The following is a 19,157-nucleotide window of genomic DNA, read 5'->3' as shown; positions in this document are numbered from 1 at the left end:
GGATCCCTCCAGTGGAGCTCTTCAGAGCACATCTTCACTCATGACCAACACCTTAGACACTGGCGGAAAAACTGAGGTGCTCCTGGTATGGGAGGGGTTATATAGGGAGGCAACTTCCTGTTTAGGGTGTGCCAGTGCCAACAGTAGTGATCTCAAACTACAGATATACAGCTATGAGGCTGAAGGCACAGGTTTTCCTAAGCACAGAAACTGCACTACTATTTTGTACGGGAGGAATTCCGGGCATAGGTTCTGTAGGTTTGTTATTAATTTGAATTTGTATGTAAGTTGGAACAGGTAAACTTTTTAAATAATTTGTAAGTGCTTTGATTTGCTGTCTGTGCCCCTGTTCAGAAGATTTCACCTCACTTTGTCCCTGTGACAACTGAATTTTGAAAATTTTGGGTTGTTGTGGAAACAAGGATTGGTGATTAAGCTTCAGTGGAGACACCTTTTTACCATAACTCCCTTCCTAGGGGTAGATTTCCTCTCCCTTCCTGTTTTCTCCCTCGGTTTGTAAGTACGAGTCATATGTAAGTCGGATGTATGTAACTTGGGGACTGCCTGTATATACACTTTAAGAGCACAGTTTTTAAGACAAATAGGGTTTCTATACTCACTGTAAAAAAGTGAGAAACACAGGAAGTCTTTCGCCTTCAGGTTACACTGCTGCCTACAGAAGCATAGAAAAGCAGTACTGAGAGCATAAGCACAGACAGAGGGGTGGGGACTGTGTCCTTTAATGAACTTCAAGAAAAGGATGTTACGGTAAATATAAAAAAATTATATTTTTTCTTGTCCAATGAGGGAGAGGAAATCTCTCTTTTTCGGGACATCGAAAAGCAGACCAAATGAGGTATGCGCAATTGCAAATATACACCAACAGGTCCACAAAAAAACGGGATTGCCTGCTGCTCAAAGAGCGTCCTGAAGCTGGCATCAGATAAGGCCCCAAAGTCCACCTGGTAGAATTTTGAGAAAATGTGAACAGAAGAGAAGGCAGCAGTCTTGCAAGTCTGAGAAACAGTAGCCTGACGAAAAAAATAAAAAAAAAATTAAAGCACCACCCACCAATGCACTTTGATAGGAAAGGGTGTTCTTATTTTTTTACATGACTATATGCGTTTGGCGCAAAAACAGACTGCAGGATTCAAGGCATGCAGAGAAAAAAAAATAATTTGGCAAGGGTTGAATGAGCAGTGTTACTGATTAATCCTTGAATCGATTATCAAGAATGTGCCTGGGGAGATTCATTACCACAGTGGCCCCTGTGGGGATTACTGGTCTGGTCACATCTTTAGTGATTGAACAAGACATTTGAATGTCTGTTGCTATAAGACGGCTTAATTCTGTTACACACTGATTCAGTTGGAGGGCTTTTAGATTCAAATAGTCCCTTCCCAACATTACCTCTATGGTTATACTGTCTTCAATGGGTCCAAACCTTACTCCATAGAAGTCTAAGAATTGACAGAGTATAGTGTCAAACTGTAGCCATCATCCCAACATGGATGATGGCTACATTTGGGGCCGCCAAGTGACCATCTCTACTGTTTTGATTCAGCCTTTACCTAATCCATATCAAATTAGTGCCTTGCTTTTTCACTTGGTGACGTTTAATTGTTATTTTTAGACTTTGTATACTCTAGCCGCGCTTGTTTTTTTACCTATATGTAAAATAAAGTATTTTCTTTTATATATTTGGTTTTGTATATGATCTAGGTAGCCTATAATAGTCATAAAAAGGATAAAACTGATATTTGTGTTTTTTTGTTGCAGCTGCAGTTTAGTGTTTACATAATTGTTTGCTTTTTAGCGTGTTTTTTTTCTTTACATATTTAGCCTACAATAGTCCCTTGTCCAATTTAGAGGGTATCTCCATTGTACTCCATTGAAGTTAGGTTTTCATATATTGCGCTGATGATGGCCAAATTGCCTGAAACAGCTATATGCAGCTTGGAGTAAACTGGCTCACTGTATATAATTAGACTATATTTGCACTAAACACCATAAGTTCTGGATGTGTATTTCTGTCAGGGCACAAAGAATTGATCTGCAAGGTACCACCCGCTGTCCTAAAATGAGGAAAAATCTTCTTATTTTTGGGATATGTAATAGAATTGGACATGCTAATACCATCTGTTTTAAGAAGGCTGGACTATGCTGTGTATATTCTCCAGTGTAAAAACTCTACAAAGCCAACCAGAGCCTCAGACCATGAACAACAATGAACTTTTGTATGACATGTTGCACAAGTCTACTTTAACCCTGCAAGCAGGGATGCAATTTTCTGGGACCCACCTAATGGGAGTGTACAGGTGCATTTCATAAAATCTGAGTATCATCAACAAGTTAAAGTGGATGTAAACCGGATTCATGAAATTTGACCTATGCACATATCTGCAGTGTTTTCTTATCTCTCTCCAAAGCCCCAAGTCCAGTGTGTTTCCGATGCTCCGTTCTTCTGTTATCAGCATGATAACTTCTGACAAGTTCTCCAACAACAGAGATAGAACCAGCCTGAAATTTGTGTCAGGGTAGGTGCTATAAATAGATTAGAAGAGAGCTGGTCTATTCACATCACATTCCTTCCTATGGTTATGTGGAGTGGGGGGGGGGGTGCCGTTCCTTCACTCAGCTGTCACACAGTGTATGCCAAGACTACACTCCCAGTGCTGAACAGGAAGAGAAATTTTCTAATACGATATACACTTCTGAATATAGCAAGCTGAAAACAGCAGATATGCATGTAAAACTTATGCAGGGAGATAAGTTTCATCTCTGTGTATCATCTGAGGCTGTTCACTTCACTGGGTTTATGTGAGGGTTTACATCCACTTTAATTAATTTCAGTAATTCAATTCAAAAAGTTAAACTCCTATTTTAAATAGATGCGTTACACACAGAGTGATATATTTCAAGCATTTCTTTCTTTTAATTTTGATGATTATGGCTTACAGCTAGTGAAAACCCAAAATTAAGTATCTCAGAAAATTTGAATATTACATAAAACCAATTAAAAAAAAAAAAAGGATTTTTAATACAGACATGTTGGCTTACTGAAAAGTATGTCAATGTACAGTAAAGTATGCACTCAATACTTGGACGGGACTCCTTTTGCATGAATTACTGCATTAATGCGGCGTGGCATGGAGCACTGCTCAGATGTTATGGAAGCCCAGGTTGCTTTGATGATAGCGGCCTTCAGCTTATCTGCATTGCTGGGTCTGGTGTCTCTCATCTTCCTCTAGACAATACCCCTATGAGGTTTAGGTCAGGTGAGTTTGCTGGCCAGTCAAGCACGGTGATACCATGATCAATAATACCAGGTATAGACTTCTGTTCAGCGTGGGCAGGTGCGAAGTCGTGCTGGAGAATGAAATTAGCATCTCCATAAAGCTGATCAGCAGAGGGCTGCACTGACTTTGGACTTGATAAAACACAGTGGACCAACACCAGCAGATGACATGGCTCCCCAAATCATCACTCACTGTGGAAAATTTTGCATTTCATTTGGAAATCAAGGTCCCAGAGTCTGGAGGAAAAGCGGAGAGGCACAGAATCCAAGTTGCATGAGGTCCAGTGTGAAATTTCCACAGTCAGTGATGATTTGGGGAGCCATGAACTTTGATGATATTCTCATTTTGTGAGATGCACCTGTATAAAAGAATAGACAAAAGCCCTGCTTCTGTGAGAGCAGCAGTGAGGATGATGGTGCTAGTCTAAAGAGAGGACTTAAGCCAGCGATAGATGGAGCAATTTTTTTCCTGCAGAAAAAGGAAAAAAATAAATATTCATTTTTCAATCAACACAATCAGTGTTGATGGGGGAATCCCTCCCGTGGAGCTATTGTGTTTTCCCAGTGGGGGGAGGGGCTTAGGGGGGAAAACACACAGTGATTACTGCTAGGGGCTATAGCTGCTGGCAATAATTGCATGAAAAATCAGACAGGCTGGTTGTACCCAAGTTGATCAAATCGATCAACTTGGGTAAAATCAGCCTTCCCATACATGTTTCGAATCTCGGCCAGTCCCTGCTGAATCAGCCAAGGTTCAAATGGTCTATGGTCAGCTTTATTTTTCTGTCCCTGCAACCAATCACCTTTGTTTTCGTCATGTATAAAAGTAGATTATCTGTTGACTCTGGCTTGCACTGCTGAGAGCTATTTCAACATTATGTTTGTGAAGTAAGGTAGCATTCCTCTTCCCTAGTGGAGCTATATAGTTGAACTAACTGAAGCAGTGTATAATTATCAATGCAGTGAAGAGGAAAGCTGGTAAAAGATCTTGAGCATTTGGCACACTTCCAGGTTTGTTAGATGCTTGGTCCCTTGCTGCACACTGCAATTCCTTCTGGTAGCCCCTACATCCGTACTGTGTGCTGTAGCAAGGTAGGGGTTAGTGGAAGGAACCACATAGCACAGCAGGAGATGGCAGTAAACAATTCTAGATGAGTTTAATGCAGAAGAGTTTCGAGCAAGTTTTTCTCTTCAGCGGAGTGCTGTTCAGCAGCACAGGCAGTGCGAATAGTAAGTATTATAATGGTATTAAGCTCTGCTACATGTTTTTTTTAATGGGCCCCCAAGTGGTTTATGCCATAATGGACGAGTATGCTACATATACTGCTCGGTTCCCGATCACCTGATTGGCTATCACAGCGATAAGTCACTGTACAGTCCACCCCTGTGTTTTTTTTCTCCTCTTGAATACAGAAAAATATACATTGAATCATTGTCTCCTTGCTAGAGGAGAAACATTTAAACAAAGAAAAGTGTGAGTAAACACAAAAAAAAAAAAGTAATAAAAAAATTCAGCTAAAATAGCTGGAGCAGGGTTTAATCTAGGCCAGAGTTAGGGTCAAGGGTCATGGTCTGAGCCAAAGGTTAGAGTCAGTGGGGGTTATTTACTAAAGGCAAATCCACTTTGCACTACAAGTGCACTTTCAGTGCATGAAAGTGCACTTGGAAGTAAAGTCGCTGTAGATCCGAGGGGGACATGCAAGGGAAATAAAAAACAGCATTTTAGCTTGCACATGATTGGATGATAAAATCAGAGCTTCACCTCATTTCATAGCTTCCCCTCAGATCTACAGCGATCTACAGCTACTGCACTTCCAAATGCACTTCCAAGTGCACTTTCAGTGCACTTGTAGTGCAAAGTGGATTTGCCTTTAGTAAATCAACCCCAGTAGGTAGAATTTAAAAAAAAAAAAAAAACATATTTTTTAATTTAGCATCAGCATGTTTTTGAGGTAGCATAAAAAAAAGCAAAATGTACACTATTGTTTCTGGTCCCTAATACGAGTACTAACAACAATTAACATACACATATGTGGTACAAAGGATGTATCCCTGGGCCACACCAAAGTAAATCCATTGTAGTAAAGTGTGTGGCAGTCTCAGCTTGGGCTCCCAGCAGTCCTTGTCCCCACGCGTTTTGGTCTGCCCCTCGGAGCTCAATCATGGGGATGGCACATACACATATGTGGTATCGCTGTGATTGTCAGGAGCAGGAAAATTTATTTTGGGTAGTTCTTTAGTGTGGACTATGGTAATAACAATAAATATACAGCTATACTTTAAAAGAATGTTTTTTGTTTTTTTTTTACATTTTGTGCCAGTTTTTCTTTGATACTAAAAAACAAGATATAAATTCACCTGGATACAACATCATAAAAAGTATCAACTTTTCTCAATCTGGGTGCGAACGGAGCAACCTGCTGAATTAGACTAAATGTGATGCATGTATGGCCAGCTTTACTTTGTGGACTACCATACCTTAAACTGGGTATACATGGCCAAATTTTATTTTTTTCAACCAGCAGGTTGAATGGAAGAAAAAAAACTTGTGCTGCGCTATTGAGTTATGAAAGTGGGGTCTCCCCCGCCCCTTTCAATATTATTATTATTATTATTATTATATAGGATTTATATAGCACCAACATACACTGATCAGTGTTGCAGCCATTGGCTGTATGTGTTATTTGAATGCTAGTTTTCCAGTAGGATTGTTTAACAGAGTCGGCTTTTGTTGAACAGAGAGGGGTATGTGTGTACCAAAACGAGTCAGATTCCTGCTGAAACGGCTGAATTTAGATATGCGTATACCCTGCTTTACTCTCAAGAACTTATCACCTTTTGTTGCTTACCTGTGCCCTGACGCTTGGAACAAAGGAAGCATTTTTGCATTGATTCCATACAAAGAGATGATTTCAGGAGGCTGATATGGCTGCTTTCGACCACCATCTGATGTTTCACAAGTCTCTAATGGAAGAACAGTTTCTGGAGCAACAAATGATATCACACTGCCAAGACAAGAAAATAAAATAAAAGGGGGAGGAGCCACAATCAAATTAAGATGCTTAGGATTTTTGTCTGTACATTTATGGAAAAAGACATGAAGAGTAACTTGATCAAACGTGCGTTCTAAATAATGACACTCAAAGTCAAATTAGAAGGAATTGATGTATGTCTGGTCATTTTAAAATCACCATCTGCAAATTTCAGTTTCAAGGTCTCTAGCAACTAACAGTCTCAGTTACCTTGGAGCTTTTCTAGAATGGAAAGTAAAGTAGGGCTGAAACAACTAATAGACATAATCAATAATAATTGAGAATAAAAATAGTTGTCAACAATTTTCATTATCGATTAGTTGGTCTATGTGTCCATGCCCATTAGGAAATTTACAGGCTTATTTTCAGAAGAGTGATTAAAAGGCAAAAAAAAAAAAAAAAAAAGCACCCTTTCAGAATCACGTTTTAGAGAGGAGCTCTTCAGCAGAAAAAATGTTTAATGCTCTTTAAAAGGTGCCTAAGCGTGGCAATCAGGAGCATTGGACATTTTCAGGTGTACATTGAAAAAAAATTAGAGGGGAATGTTTTGGGAAAAAAAAATCTTTGCCATACAAGCCACTATGGGGATTTTTTTTTTATGACGCTTTTTTCTGCCAGAGGTTCTAGCATTTTTTTCTGCCCCTAGTGTGCATGGACCCTTAATGGTTCAAGACAGGAACATTTTGAGACAGGATTCTAGCCTTCCAAATGTCGACAACTGGCTGATGCTAGACTACAAGTCTTAAAGTGGTAATAAACCAAAACCCAAAACATGTAATAAATTGCAGCTTACCAATCCTCAGATGTGGTGGCTGCTTTCGTTTTCTACCTCTGTTTTCACCTGGTGATCTGGCCAGTAACACACCTCCTGTATTAGCATGCCCCCATTCTGGAAGAAGAAGCATTGGGGCACCTTTGGACAGCAGCATAGTCAGTCTGGGGAGAGGGGGGTGTTAGATGTACTAGCAGATTTAGATACACTAACAAGTATCAAAGCCAAACTCCAGCTCACACTACAGTTATACAATCAGTTACATCAACAGTTTTTTCATTTGGAATAACTGTTTTACATTAATGAAAAAGCTAATCATTGTAAGCACCACTGTCGGCGTAAAAGGTTTGTCTCAACACTAGCTGCACCTTTTGCAGGAGAGTTTCTGTTCTGTTAAAAAAAATAACAGTCTTACTGGCTCAATCACCAGATGAAAATAAAGGAAAGAAAGCCTGAAAAAGAAAATAAATACAGCCATCACATCTATGAACTGGTAAGCTGCAATAAAATAAATGTTTGCTTTTGGGTTTAACAAAGCTTTAACAGACTGCAAGTCTTCTGAGAGTCATTTAAGGCTCCGGTCAAACCAGAACAAGGCAATATTTTCTATAGAAACGCCATGTCCAATCCTCTAATGACTGGCAAATGCCAAATAGACACACATCACATATAGCTAGAGAATCCACTTTTTGAAGTCTCTTGTAAAGTGACAGTACTAATGTAGCTGTACTGCCATTGCTAGACAGCATCTTTCACCTATCAGAATCTAGCCAGCCAAGTGCCCCCTGTGTATATATACTATATATACACTATTTCTGTTAACACTCTGCTCCTCAATTTTTTTTCTACCCCAGTGTCACTGTGTTCATTATAGACTTCACTTTCTTTTTCTCTTATTTGTATAAGGCATGGTTTTGTGGGGGTTCATATAAAGTGTTTAATTACAATTTAGCAAATTTCACATACTGCTGTACTTGGCCTCAAAATGTATAACCTGCTGAACATTATAAGAAAATGATTAGAACTGAATAAACCTGGTTCTATAGTTCTATGTTTTCCACATATTTTCAGTTTATGTCCAATTCAAACAGTACTTAAATCAAAAATAAAATGTAATATATTGCAGCATACCAATTAATAATAATAAACTTTATTTTCTATAGCGTCTTTAAAGATAGCTTCTCAAAGCGCTTTACAAACAAAACACAAGAAATATACAGGATAAAACAAAGGGGAAAAAAAGGGAAAATTAAGTGAAAGCTTGTCTAATGAAAAAAAGACGTTTTTAGATTTGATTTGAATGAATTTAGAGAAGATGACTCTTTGATGTTCTTTGGAAGTGAATTCCAGAGTTTTGGAACATAGCAAGAGAGGGCTCTGTCTCCCATCATGTGTAGGCAAGTAGGGGACACACACAAAAGACCAGAATTTGAGGAGTGGAAGATATGAGGAAGAGAGTAAGGTGATAAATCTCCAGACAGATAATGGGGTGCCAAGCCATGAAGAACCTTATAGGTGAGGAAGAGGGTCTTAAAGTCTATGCGAAACCTTACAGGTAGCCAGTGCAAGGCCTCCCAGATAGGGGTAATATGATCACTTGCCTGCAGAATTTTGTAAATGTTGTAATTGATATATAGTGGATTTAGGTACATCAGCAAGTAGAGCATTACAGTAGTCAAGTTAGGAGAACACAAATGTATGGATTAGCTTTTTGGCTACAGTGTATGATAGCATAGGATGCAGCCGAGCAATGTTTCTCAAGTGGGCAAAAGATGTTCTGACAACATTTTGTACATGTGGATCAAAAAGTTAACCTACCATCAAATATCACCCTTAGATTTTTGAATTTACACTGAAGCACAAGTACAGTGCCATCTATAGATAAGCTATCAGGACCGGTCTTACATGGTCTTACATAATTGATGGGGGGTGCCAATAAGTAGGACTTCAGTCTTGTCACAGTTTAAGTAGAGGAAGTTAGACCAATTCTTATGTGTTGGGTGAAATCCTAGTTTCCTTTTTTAGGCTTTTTCCCCTCTATTTTCACCTGTTGAATTTTCCAACTTTTTTTTATAGACCACACTGTCAAAAGTGGCAGTTAGAGGATTTAGACATACCATTTAACACTGACAAGCGGTTACAATGGTCAGTTTTTATTCATTCATTCATGTAAAACCTTTATCCCAAAAAGAGTAAAAAAAACAACTGTTGTTGCAACTGATTAAGGCCTTATGAACACAAGGCGTTAAAAATGCAGCTGTCAGAGGTGCTTGACCCATTTTTTTCTGCCGCTAAACGTCTCTCTGTGTTAGCCTATATGTCCTTGCACACATAGGATGTTGAACAGGCATTTCGAGGCAGAAAAAAAATATTACTTGCGCATTCAAGAGAGAAGCGTTTTGGCAAAAGAATAATAAAAAAAAAGGTTAACATGCCTACACAGGCGTAAATGTGCCTCAATACTAGGCGCATTTAGCACTTGAGTGTTCATTCATTCCAATGGGCAGAATAAATAAAAATTCTGGCCAATTAAATTAAATGAATGCCCAAATGGTTGATGTGTTAAAACATGTTAAAAAAACAGTGTTGTTAAAACTGCTTTTTTTCTCCCCGGTACAAAGGCGTCCAGGGGAGGAAAAAAACGTCCTGGGTGCATGAGGCCTAAAGGTTGTAATAGTGTGCTTATCCATGTCAAGAATTACAGGGACGGATATGAATTTTACTTACTCTGGGTGCTTCCAGTGTATTTCAACAATGCTTTCTACCCCTTTACTAAGCTCCTTCACCTGCAAGATGTTACGCTGCTGCATGGCCTGTAGAAACTTCGACAGCTGGTGTAGAAAAAAAAAAACAAGAAACATTAGCAAAGAAAACTTAATACATAAAATATGTACAGTATACTAGATGATCAATGACAATATGAATGTAAAGAGAGGAATTTGCCTTTGTTAGCCGATAGAGCACTGTCTGTTGATCCCATCCCCATATACATATAGTAAGACCAATTTCCTCAGAAGAGTGGGACTTTAAATGGATAAAAGACAGAGAGAGTGTAGAGAAATAATTGGATTTTTATTACATGAATGGACAACTCATGGTGAAAAACACAATACAAAGCATTGGATGAAACCAGGACATATACATGAAAAACACAAAATTAAAAGACCAACTATGAACCAAAGCCCAGACGCTGTCAGGACGACAGACCATCCAACGCGTTTCAAAATACACACATGGTTTTTATCTTCTTCAGGGACTAAACAGAGTTTATTATTTTCAAAGTTGTAAGTTGGATCGCTGCTAGGAGCATTTCACCAACACGAATGCGATAATTCAGTTAGGAAAAAAGGGGGGGGGGATCAGGGGAGGATATCCAACCGTCCCAAGCACCCGTACATCAGACTGCCACGCACCCAAGAAGGGGGAATGTTTGCCCAAAGGATATGCTACAGTGAGCAGGGAAAAATTTAAATCGCCAGGACTGTCTGAAAATTAATTCAGAAGTTTGAGCATTTGTGTGCCAAAACCGATCCAAGAAAAATCAGTCGGATAAGGCATGATCTGACTGTCCGTGTCCTAATTGTGTCTAGTAGTTGGACGGGACACAGTGGAAGAAAGGGTATCACCTACACTGAAGGATCTGTAATGATCTTACTCCTGAGATTTATTTGGCATGGCTCATATTGTCTGACCTCCTGACAGCTTCTGGGCTTTGGTTCACAGTTGGTCTTTTAATTTTGTGTTTTTCATGTATATGTCCTGGTTTCATCCAATGCTTTGTATTGTGTTTTTCACCATGAGTTGTCCATTCATGTAATATAAATCCAATTATTTCTCTACACTCTCTCTGTCTGTTATCCATTAAAAGTCCCACTCTTCTGAGGAAATTGGTCTTAATAAATGACATGTGAAGGATCTAGGGGTGCACCGAATGGGTTTTTGGGTGCCGAAACCGATACTGAAAATGAAAAATACACTAGAAAGCGAAACCGATACCAAAGCTGACCGATACCGAAAATGACTGTTTTTAAAAAAATATTTTTATACAGGAGATGGTCAGAGACTGGGGACATGGTACAGGAGATGGTCAGAGACTGGGGACATGGTACAGGAGATGGTCAGAGACCGGGGACATGGTACAGGAGATGGTCAGAGACCGGGGACATGGTACAGGAGATGGTCAGAGACCGTGGACATGGGACAGGAGATGGTCAGAGACCGGGAACATGGTGCAGGAGATGGTCAGAGACCGGGGACATGGTGCAGGAGATGGTCAGAGACCGGGGACATGGTGCAGGAGATGGTCAGAGATCGCAAACATGGTACGGGAGATGGTCAGAGACCGCAGACATGGTACAGGAGATGGTCAGAGACCGCAGACATGGTACAGGAGATGGTCAGAGACCGCAGACATGGTACAGGAGAGGGTCAGAGACCGCAGACATGGTACAGGAGAGGGTCAGAGACCACAGACATGGTACAGGAGATGGTCAGAGACTGCAGTTCCTATGGACGTTAGTAGATAATGGCCGATCGGCCATCTCATCCGACCCAGCGATATCCCCCCAGGACAAACCACCCCTCTCCATTAGTACAGAACCCCCTCCATTACTACAGAGCCCCCCAGGACAAACCTCCCCCCTCCATTAGTACAGGACCCCCCCCAGGACTATCCAACCCCCTCTATTAGTACAGACTCCCCCAGGACAACCCCCCCCCTCCATTAGTACAGACTCCCCCAGGACAATCCCCCCTCCATTAGTACAGACCCACCAGGACAAACCAATCCCCCTCCATTAGTACAAAAGACCCACAGGACAAACCAACCCCCCTCCATTAGTACAGACCCCCCCAGGACAAACCCCCGGGCCCCCTCCATTAGTACAGACCCCCCAGGACAACCCCCCCGGCCCCCTCCATTAGTACAGCCCCCCCAAGGACAAACCCCCCCTCCATTAGTACAGACCCCCCTCCATTAGTACAGACCCCCCCAGAACAAACCCCCCCCCCAATTACAGTACATAAAAACAGATGGGAGAACAGGTGGAGAAAAGATTGCAGCAGGCAGGCGTTAAGACAGAGAGACAGCCGCTCAGATATCCGCTGCTTCGCTCTCCTCCTCTGACAGGAGGAGGGGGGGTGGAAGGGCTTGGGCTTGGCCAAAATTTCAGTGCATCCCTAGAAGGATCCATTTAGATCAAAAAGCAACCTTAAAGTAATTACACAAAAAATTTAAGCATTGTTTATCTAAAGATAAACCAAATATATATCCATGACTGTAATAAAGAATGCTGTGCACTTTTATTACAAAACAATCTATACACTAGATCACAAGAAGAAATTTGCTGGAAACTATAAAGATAATGTCTGGCAATGATGGAATATGTGACACCTAAAAATATCAGAATTATGAATATTGGTCCCTTTAACATCTTTGATTACCATGGTTCTATAGTCAGAACATTTGTATCTTTAATGCATACCCTGCATTAAGGTAAAAACATCTTACTACTTGTTTTGGCACACCCCCTAACACCTACCAAAAGTACCCTACTGTCTGCAGCAGTGCTATCGTTGTGCAGAGCAGGATAAGTATAACTTTATTTTATTTTAAAACAAAGAAAAATTAGCTTTATTATTACTTTAAATTTTGCTAAGTAATTCCTAAAGCATTCTTGCCATATACTTTATGCTCAAGGAACTATGTACACTAGCACCTCCATCTATATGCAGGAGAAATTAACTGGGAAGTATAAAGAAACTTTATGCTTCCAAATTAGGTTCTCTTGCATCTAGATGTATTTGCTTTCCCTGAGTTTACTTGCATTATTGCGCAGTTACATCTTTTTTTAGCTGCGTTTAGATTATCTAATCTGTCTCTGTAAGCACAGAAGTCTGTTTTCTCTAAACAATAAAATGTATTACAATATAAATTCCATAATCGTTAAGACGTATATAAAGACACGTACAGAGAATGTTCATAAACTCTTTCAAACACTATGTAACAGAAAGAAGACAAGACTTACAACATGTTAAAAGAAAGCATGCAAAGTTCATAGCCTGGATATTTAAAGGATTGCAAATTAGGAATCCATCAACACTCACATTTCAAAAATGCCTTCTCTAAATAACCTCCTCTATCACTGGGGCGGATTCTATCCAACATACCAAACCACAAACATTTTGCATATACAACATGTTTAAGACAAAAATGAGGAGCCACTGGAGAGCTCAAATTTACACTAAAGATGTGATAAAAATGGTTAACCAAACTGCATCCATAATGGCCTTTAATTTTGCCTTAATAAGTTACATGTTTGTGCTTACATGATACCTGAAGCCCTGCACTCTGTAAAATGCCTGTATAATAGGTTACCTTTAGAGCAGGCTAATCATATTTCTAACAGTTGGGTGGTTCATCTTTGCAATTAATAAAATTCTCTCTGCCACCGCTAGAATTTGCTCGACAAGAGATTCACTGTGAATGGAGCAACCTGCTTACTATTGACAGTTTTTCCAAGCACAGGAGAGCATTCCAAGTTAGAGCAGAACAAGGCAACATTTAGTTTTTTCATTTTGGATAGAGCAAAGAAGGATTATAACCCCAGTCAGTTTTTCTTTTTCACCATCTGTGTCCCATTGTGGAGATTTCCCTTCACTTCTTGTCCCATAGCCAAACAGGAAGTGAGAGGAAAGCATTAAAAAAAGCCTTAATTAAAAAAGCCTATTGAAAGATTTTCCTTACTTTTTTGGGAACAACCCAAAATTTGGGATTTTCTTTTACTTTTACTTTCAATGATAATGGTAAGCGGGACAAATAGAGAGGATTAATCTCCCTAATGGGGACACAGACAGCAATAAAAACTGACAAGCAATCTTATTCCTCTCCGCTCTGTCCAAACCTAAGAAAAAAAAAAAAACAAAAAAAAAAAAAAAAACACGTTTTGCCTTTAGTTATACTTTAAGCAGCTGGCCACACATTGATCAAACTATGACCAGGTGAGCAGAAACCAACCAAATTTCAACCTCTGTGGCTGTTCATGCTCAACAGAAGTTGATGTGTGATCGACATCTGTCAAAGAGATATGTGGGAATTTTTTTTCTCGATCAACACAGCAGTAGCCACTGATCAGTCTATTCTGACAGCATCAGGTCCTTTGTTTAAACAACCTCTGAAAAATTGCAGTATGTCATTGTCATGTACTCAGTATGTAGTCATGTATGTATGAAGTTTAATTTCTAGCTTTCTTCTAAAGCTGACCATGCATGGTTTGTTCTTTTTTATTTTTTCTTTATTTTTTTGTTTTGTTTTTTTGTGAGGTAGATGGAGGAATGCCACCTGCTGGGTATGAACACACACTAGGTGAAACAGCTGCCATATAAACATTGCAATGCTCCTACATCCCTTTTCTTTGAAACTGCAAGGTAAAACATAATATATACCAACAATGTGTTGTGCTGTTATGTCTATGTAAGTCAAGTAAAACAACATATATACAGTATGAAAAAAAAAAAAAAAAAAAAAAAAGAAATAGTGAAAAAATAAGTCCACTTGAAAAGAGTCTCACTAAGATTTATATGAATGCATCCACTTGTGAGATCCGCTTTTTACATTTCCTTCACCACCACCATAATCAACAGGCTTACCAGAGCACACATGTAAAGTGATCAAGTAGCGCTTGCAATTTGACATCAGAGAGAATGGAACATTTTCTCACACACCAGGATGGATGATGGGCCCATAGCAAAGCATCAGATAGTATGGAAAATTAGATCTTAAATGTTGAAAAAAAAAAAAAAAAAAAAGGGAGGGGGCCACATAGTGTAGTAAATTTGACGTTTGAAAAGCAGTACTCTGGCAACCCTAGCCGCGATGTCAACAAACCGCCTTGGTCGTGCGGCATTTGTAGTACCCGGTGTTCATATATCTCTGCTTTTGTGAGTACACAACTGGCTTTTTAATAGAGTGCTCTAGAGATCGATTTCCATACCATTTGATGCTTTGCTGCGGGTCAATCATCCATCCTGCCGTGTAAGACTTTGTACCATCCGCTCTGTTGGCAGATTGCAAGTGCTACTTGACCTCCTTAAATGTGGGGTGTTAGGGTCTGCTAAAGCCTGTTGATATGGTGGTGGTGACACTGTGGTTGGGGAAGGTGGATGCTTTCATATAAATCACTGCTGGACTCTTTTCAAGTGGACTTATTTTTTCACATATATGTTGTTATCCTTGATTTACACAGACATAACAGTGCAACGCATTGCTGGTATATACACTAAATTACCAAAAGTATTGGGACACCTGCCTTTATACACACATGAACTTTAATGGCATCCCAGTCTTAGCCTGTAGGGTTCAATATTGAGTTGGCCCACCCTTTGCAACTATAACAACTTCAACTCTTCTGGGAAGGCTGTCCACAAGGTTTAGGAGTGTGTCTATGGGAATGTTTGACCATTCTTCCAGAAGCGCATTTGTGAGGTCAGGCACTAAGTTTTTTGTCTATCATGCATTTTTTAATACTCTGACCAATTTTGATATTTGTATGTTATGGTATCCATTATTACTCTGTATAATAAATACCGGTATCTACTTTTTAACTCCACATTTGGTCTGTCAGTTAAAATCCCGAGGGGTTACACCGTGCCTTGTGCACTAGGTCTTTTTTCTTTGTATATTCAATGGATGGGACCGACCAAATGCTATTGCACTGATTGCCAACCCTTATTATATTTATATAATAAAACGGGCTTACCGCCCACATCCCCTCCCTTTAGGATTGGCAATTCACTGCATTGTATTCAATTTATTCAATTTTTCTAATTTCCTTTATATATATATGGATTGTTATTTCTTGATTTTGCTTTTGCATTTGAATTTCTAAATATATGGCATGTTCATTTCCCTGTGATTAGGGTACATTTTATATCTAATTATTATATTAGTATATTGCAGCAATCCGATAGATATTTCATAAACAACAGTTTATCTCTCTATTCCTCTCCCCACGTGTCCGGTCAAATATGGCCGAATATTTGGGTGATGATTGGGAAAATCTGATGTCCAAGACAGTGAAGGACTTTGACAACAAGGAACTTGTAGAACCAGAAATCAAGTTTGCATTTTTGAATTTCATGCACATTGTGGAAAAAAAGGCCTCACTGTTTTGGCACATCAAATCTTTTCAGGATTACCTAAAAAATTACATTAATCCGTTCGGCCTTAGGGTGCAGATTTTCCCAAATTTTGACAAGATTGAGCCTGAATTCAAACTATCTTGGGAAAAAATTCTCAAACAGTGTTCTGCTGATCTTATGGCTCTACTGATTCAGGAGTACAGCAAAAAAAAAAATGGCAGAATTGGACATCAAAATTGATGCTCTAAATGTCCAACTGACACAATAGAAAACTCATACTCTTCATGATTCATTAGAAAAACAACTTCGAGACCGCTTTGATAAATTTAACAAAGATATCTTAGTTAAAAAAGACAAAGTTTTTCAGAGACAAAAAAGCCTTTCTGGAAGAAAGAGCATATAGGTGGTATGACAACCACAGACTGACTAATGCAAGCACAACATCTGCTCACATTTTTCCAAATACCAAAAACAAGACAGCTTACCCCCTCTGGCATCCCCAGCTACCAATGTTCGCAGACGCCAAAAACGGGGTCGTCCTGCTAATATTTCCAATGACGACATCTCTGACACAGTCGTCTCTTCACCTTCACATACTAGGGAATACTCTAATCAATCTAAATCCTCCCATGCCCACACCAAAACTTCTCACCAATTTAACACTTCCACCTCCACCTCATTTACTGGATCTTCATGTCAAGGTGATTTTTTAGACCATATGTGGGCACAAACCAAAAAATATCAAGACAATCTACACAATCAACCACACAAACACAAGAAATCTTATCCACCCACCAACAATTAAATATTATCAATCTTTCTGATGACGTTTTATCACCTGATGAGACTAAGGTCCTTGAAAAGGGCCTTACTTTTTGTCCGGTGGCACAGTTGGACAAATTTGAGGTCATAAAAGATGTCCATCACTTTGTACGTAATGTACTACTGAAATCTCTATATGCTAAAAAACAACCCAACCAACCTACTAGTTTATCTGTTACGGACTCTGAAGCCATTGAAAATTTGATATCACTTTTGGAGGATAATAAACAGCATGAGCTTATAGAGGATTTAGATTTATGGATCAGGAGCCCATGGAGTGTATAGCTTCAATATCTTCTCCATTGAGGCCTAACCCTATTTCTTTAAAGAGAAAATCAAGTATTTACCCTACCCCTAGCTTCAACCCGAACGCAGCTTCTTTTTTAAAGTTGGTTCCTCTGGACATACGCAATTTGAAGGTATCTCCCAACCAACATGAAAGTAATTTTACTTCTAATAAACAATCGGCCTTACAGGCCTTGAGTACTAATTCTTCAATTGTAATTAAACCTGCTGATAAGGGAGGTAACATTGTAATCCAAAACAGTTCCGACTATGTTCTAATGTGTAATAGAATTCGCGACAACCCTCAGTGGTACAGATGTATTCATAGATCTGCCATTGACGGTTTTCAAGAAAAGTTTTATGCACTTGTTGATGAGGCTTTCTACCAATCTGTGACTGACAAGAATTCCTGGGAATTTATAAGGACAAGTTTTCCCAGCGAGGCAACATTTTATGCATTGCCCAAAATACATAAAAATAATGACTCTCCACCAGGCAGACCAATTGTCTCAGGCAGAGGCAGCCTCACAGACAATTTGAGTAAGTTTGTCGACAGAGTCTTCCAACCTTTGGTCGAGGTCCTTCCATCACACATCAAGGATACTATCCATCTGCTCCAAGTCCTCGATGGCCTCCATGTTGATGGCAACACTTATTTGGTCACCATCAACGTGGAGGCCCTCTACAGCTCTATCCCACATGATTTGGGTCTTTCGGCGATGCGGCATGTGCTACATCACTCAAATAGATATCCCGACTCTCTGGTCCAGTTTACCTTGGCCTCTCTTGAATTTATACTTAGACACAACTTTTTCTCTTTCAACGGCTCCCACTACCTCCAGGTACAGGGCGTCGCCATGGGCACTTGCTGTGCCCCGGCGTATGCCAATCTGTACCTGGGGGAGTAGGAGCAACGATTATTGTTGGACTGTACGACTCACCCCTCCTTTTCAGGATGTATCACAATGTGGTATCGCTATATAGATGACGTTATCATGCTGTGGAAAGGCCCTATCACTGCTCTGAGTTTTTGGAATAAATTAATTTAACCAACACATTTAATTTAAAATTTACCATGACAGTCAAAGTATTTCCTTTCTGGACTTGACAATAACCAAACACTCAGATGGTTCATTACATAGTGAACTTTACAGAAAACCTACAGCCGGCAAAACGATTTTAGCTGCCTCTAGTTTCCACCCTAAACCGTTGTTAGCGCCAATACAATTTGGACAGTATATCAGGGCTAGACGTAACTGTTCTAGTGATGAACTCTTTGAAAAGGAAGCCCAACGATTAAGAACTAGACTGCGAGCACGTGGGTATACTAATGGTATCCTCAAGAGAGCATATAAATAATAAGGCAAAAAATAAGGCAAAAAACTAAATCCGCAATGAACTTTTGTTTCATAAAAAAAACAACTAAGGAAAAGGAATCAGTCCCCATACGAGTGATTACAAAATATTGCCAACAACATAGGCAAATTAAAACCATCTTGCAAAAATATTGGCATTTACTTGGCATGGATGCCACATTGACGTCTTTTGTCCCCACAAAACCATTAATTACCTATCGCAAAGCTCTGTCTTTACATGACAAACTAGTTCATAGTGAACACAAAAGTACAAAACAAAAAAGGTACTAAATTGGTGGGAACATTTAAATGTGGCTCATGGAATTATTGTCAATATATGGACATTCAGAAAAATATATACTTACCCAGTGGACAACAATTCAAACCTAAAAACATTTTACCAACTGCCGCACTGCAGGGATAGTTTATTTGCTGCAGTGAGAATGCAGTTGCTA

The 19,157-nt window shown here is 39.5% G+C and overlaps 1 protein-coding gene across 3 annotated transcripts in view; it reads right to left on the bottom strand.

Annotated features, from left to right (window-relative positions):
• Positions 1–19,157, bottom strand: part of EIF2D (eukaryotic translation initiation factor 2D) — a 114,052-nt gene that overhangs the window by 49,629 nt on the left and 45,266 nt on the right. For all 3 annotated transcript variants that reach the window (XM_073615774.1, XM_073615773.1, XM_073615775.1), the window contains exons 9-10: positions 9,830–9,933; positions 6,148–6,303 (exon numbers count right to left, since the gene is read on the bottom strand). In XM_073615774.1, the coding sequence (XP_073471875.1) occupies positions 6,148–6,303; positions 9,830–9,933 (260 nt within the window). The remainder of the gene's footprint in view (positions 1–6,147; positions 6,304–9,829; positions 9,934–19,157) is intronic.

This window comes from Aquarana catesbeiana, linkage group LG02 (assembly GCF_042186555.1).
Source record: "Aquarana catesbeiana isolate 2022-GZ linkage group LG02, ASM4218655v1, whole genome shotgun sequence".
Lineage (NCBI taxonomy): Eukaryota > Metazoa > Chordata > Amphibia > Anura > Ranidae > Aquarana > Aquarana catesbeiana.
The sequence above is the reverse complement of the archived record's forward strand: the minus strand, read 5'-3'. Positions and strand labels throughout refer to the sequence as shown.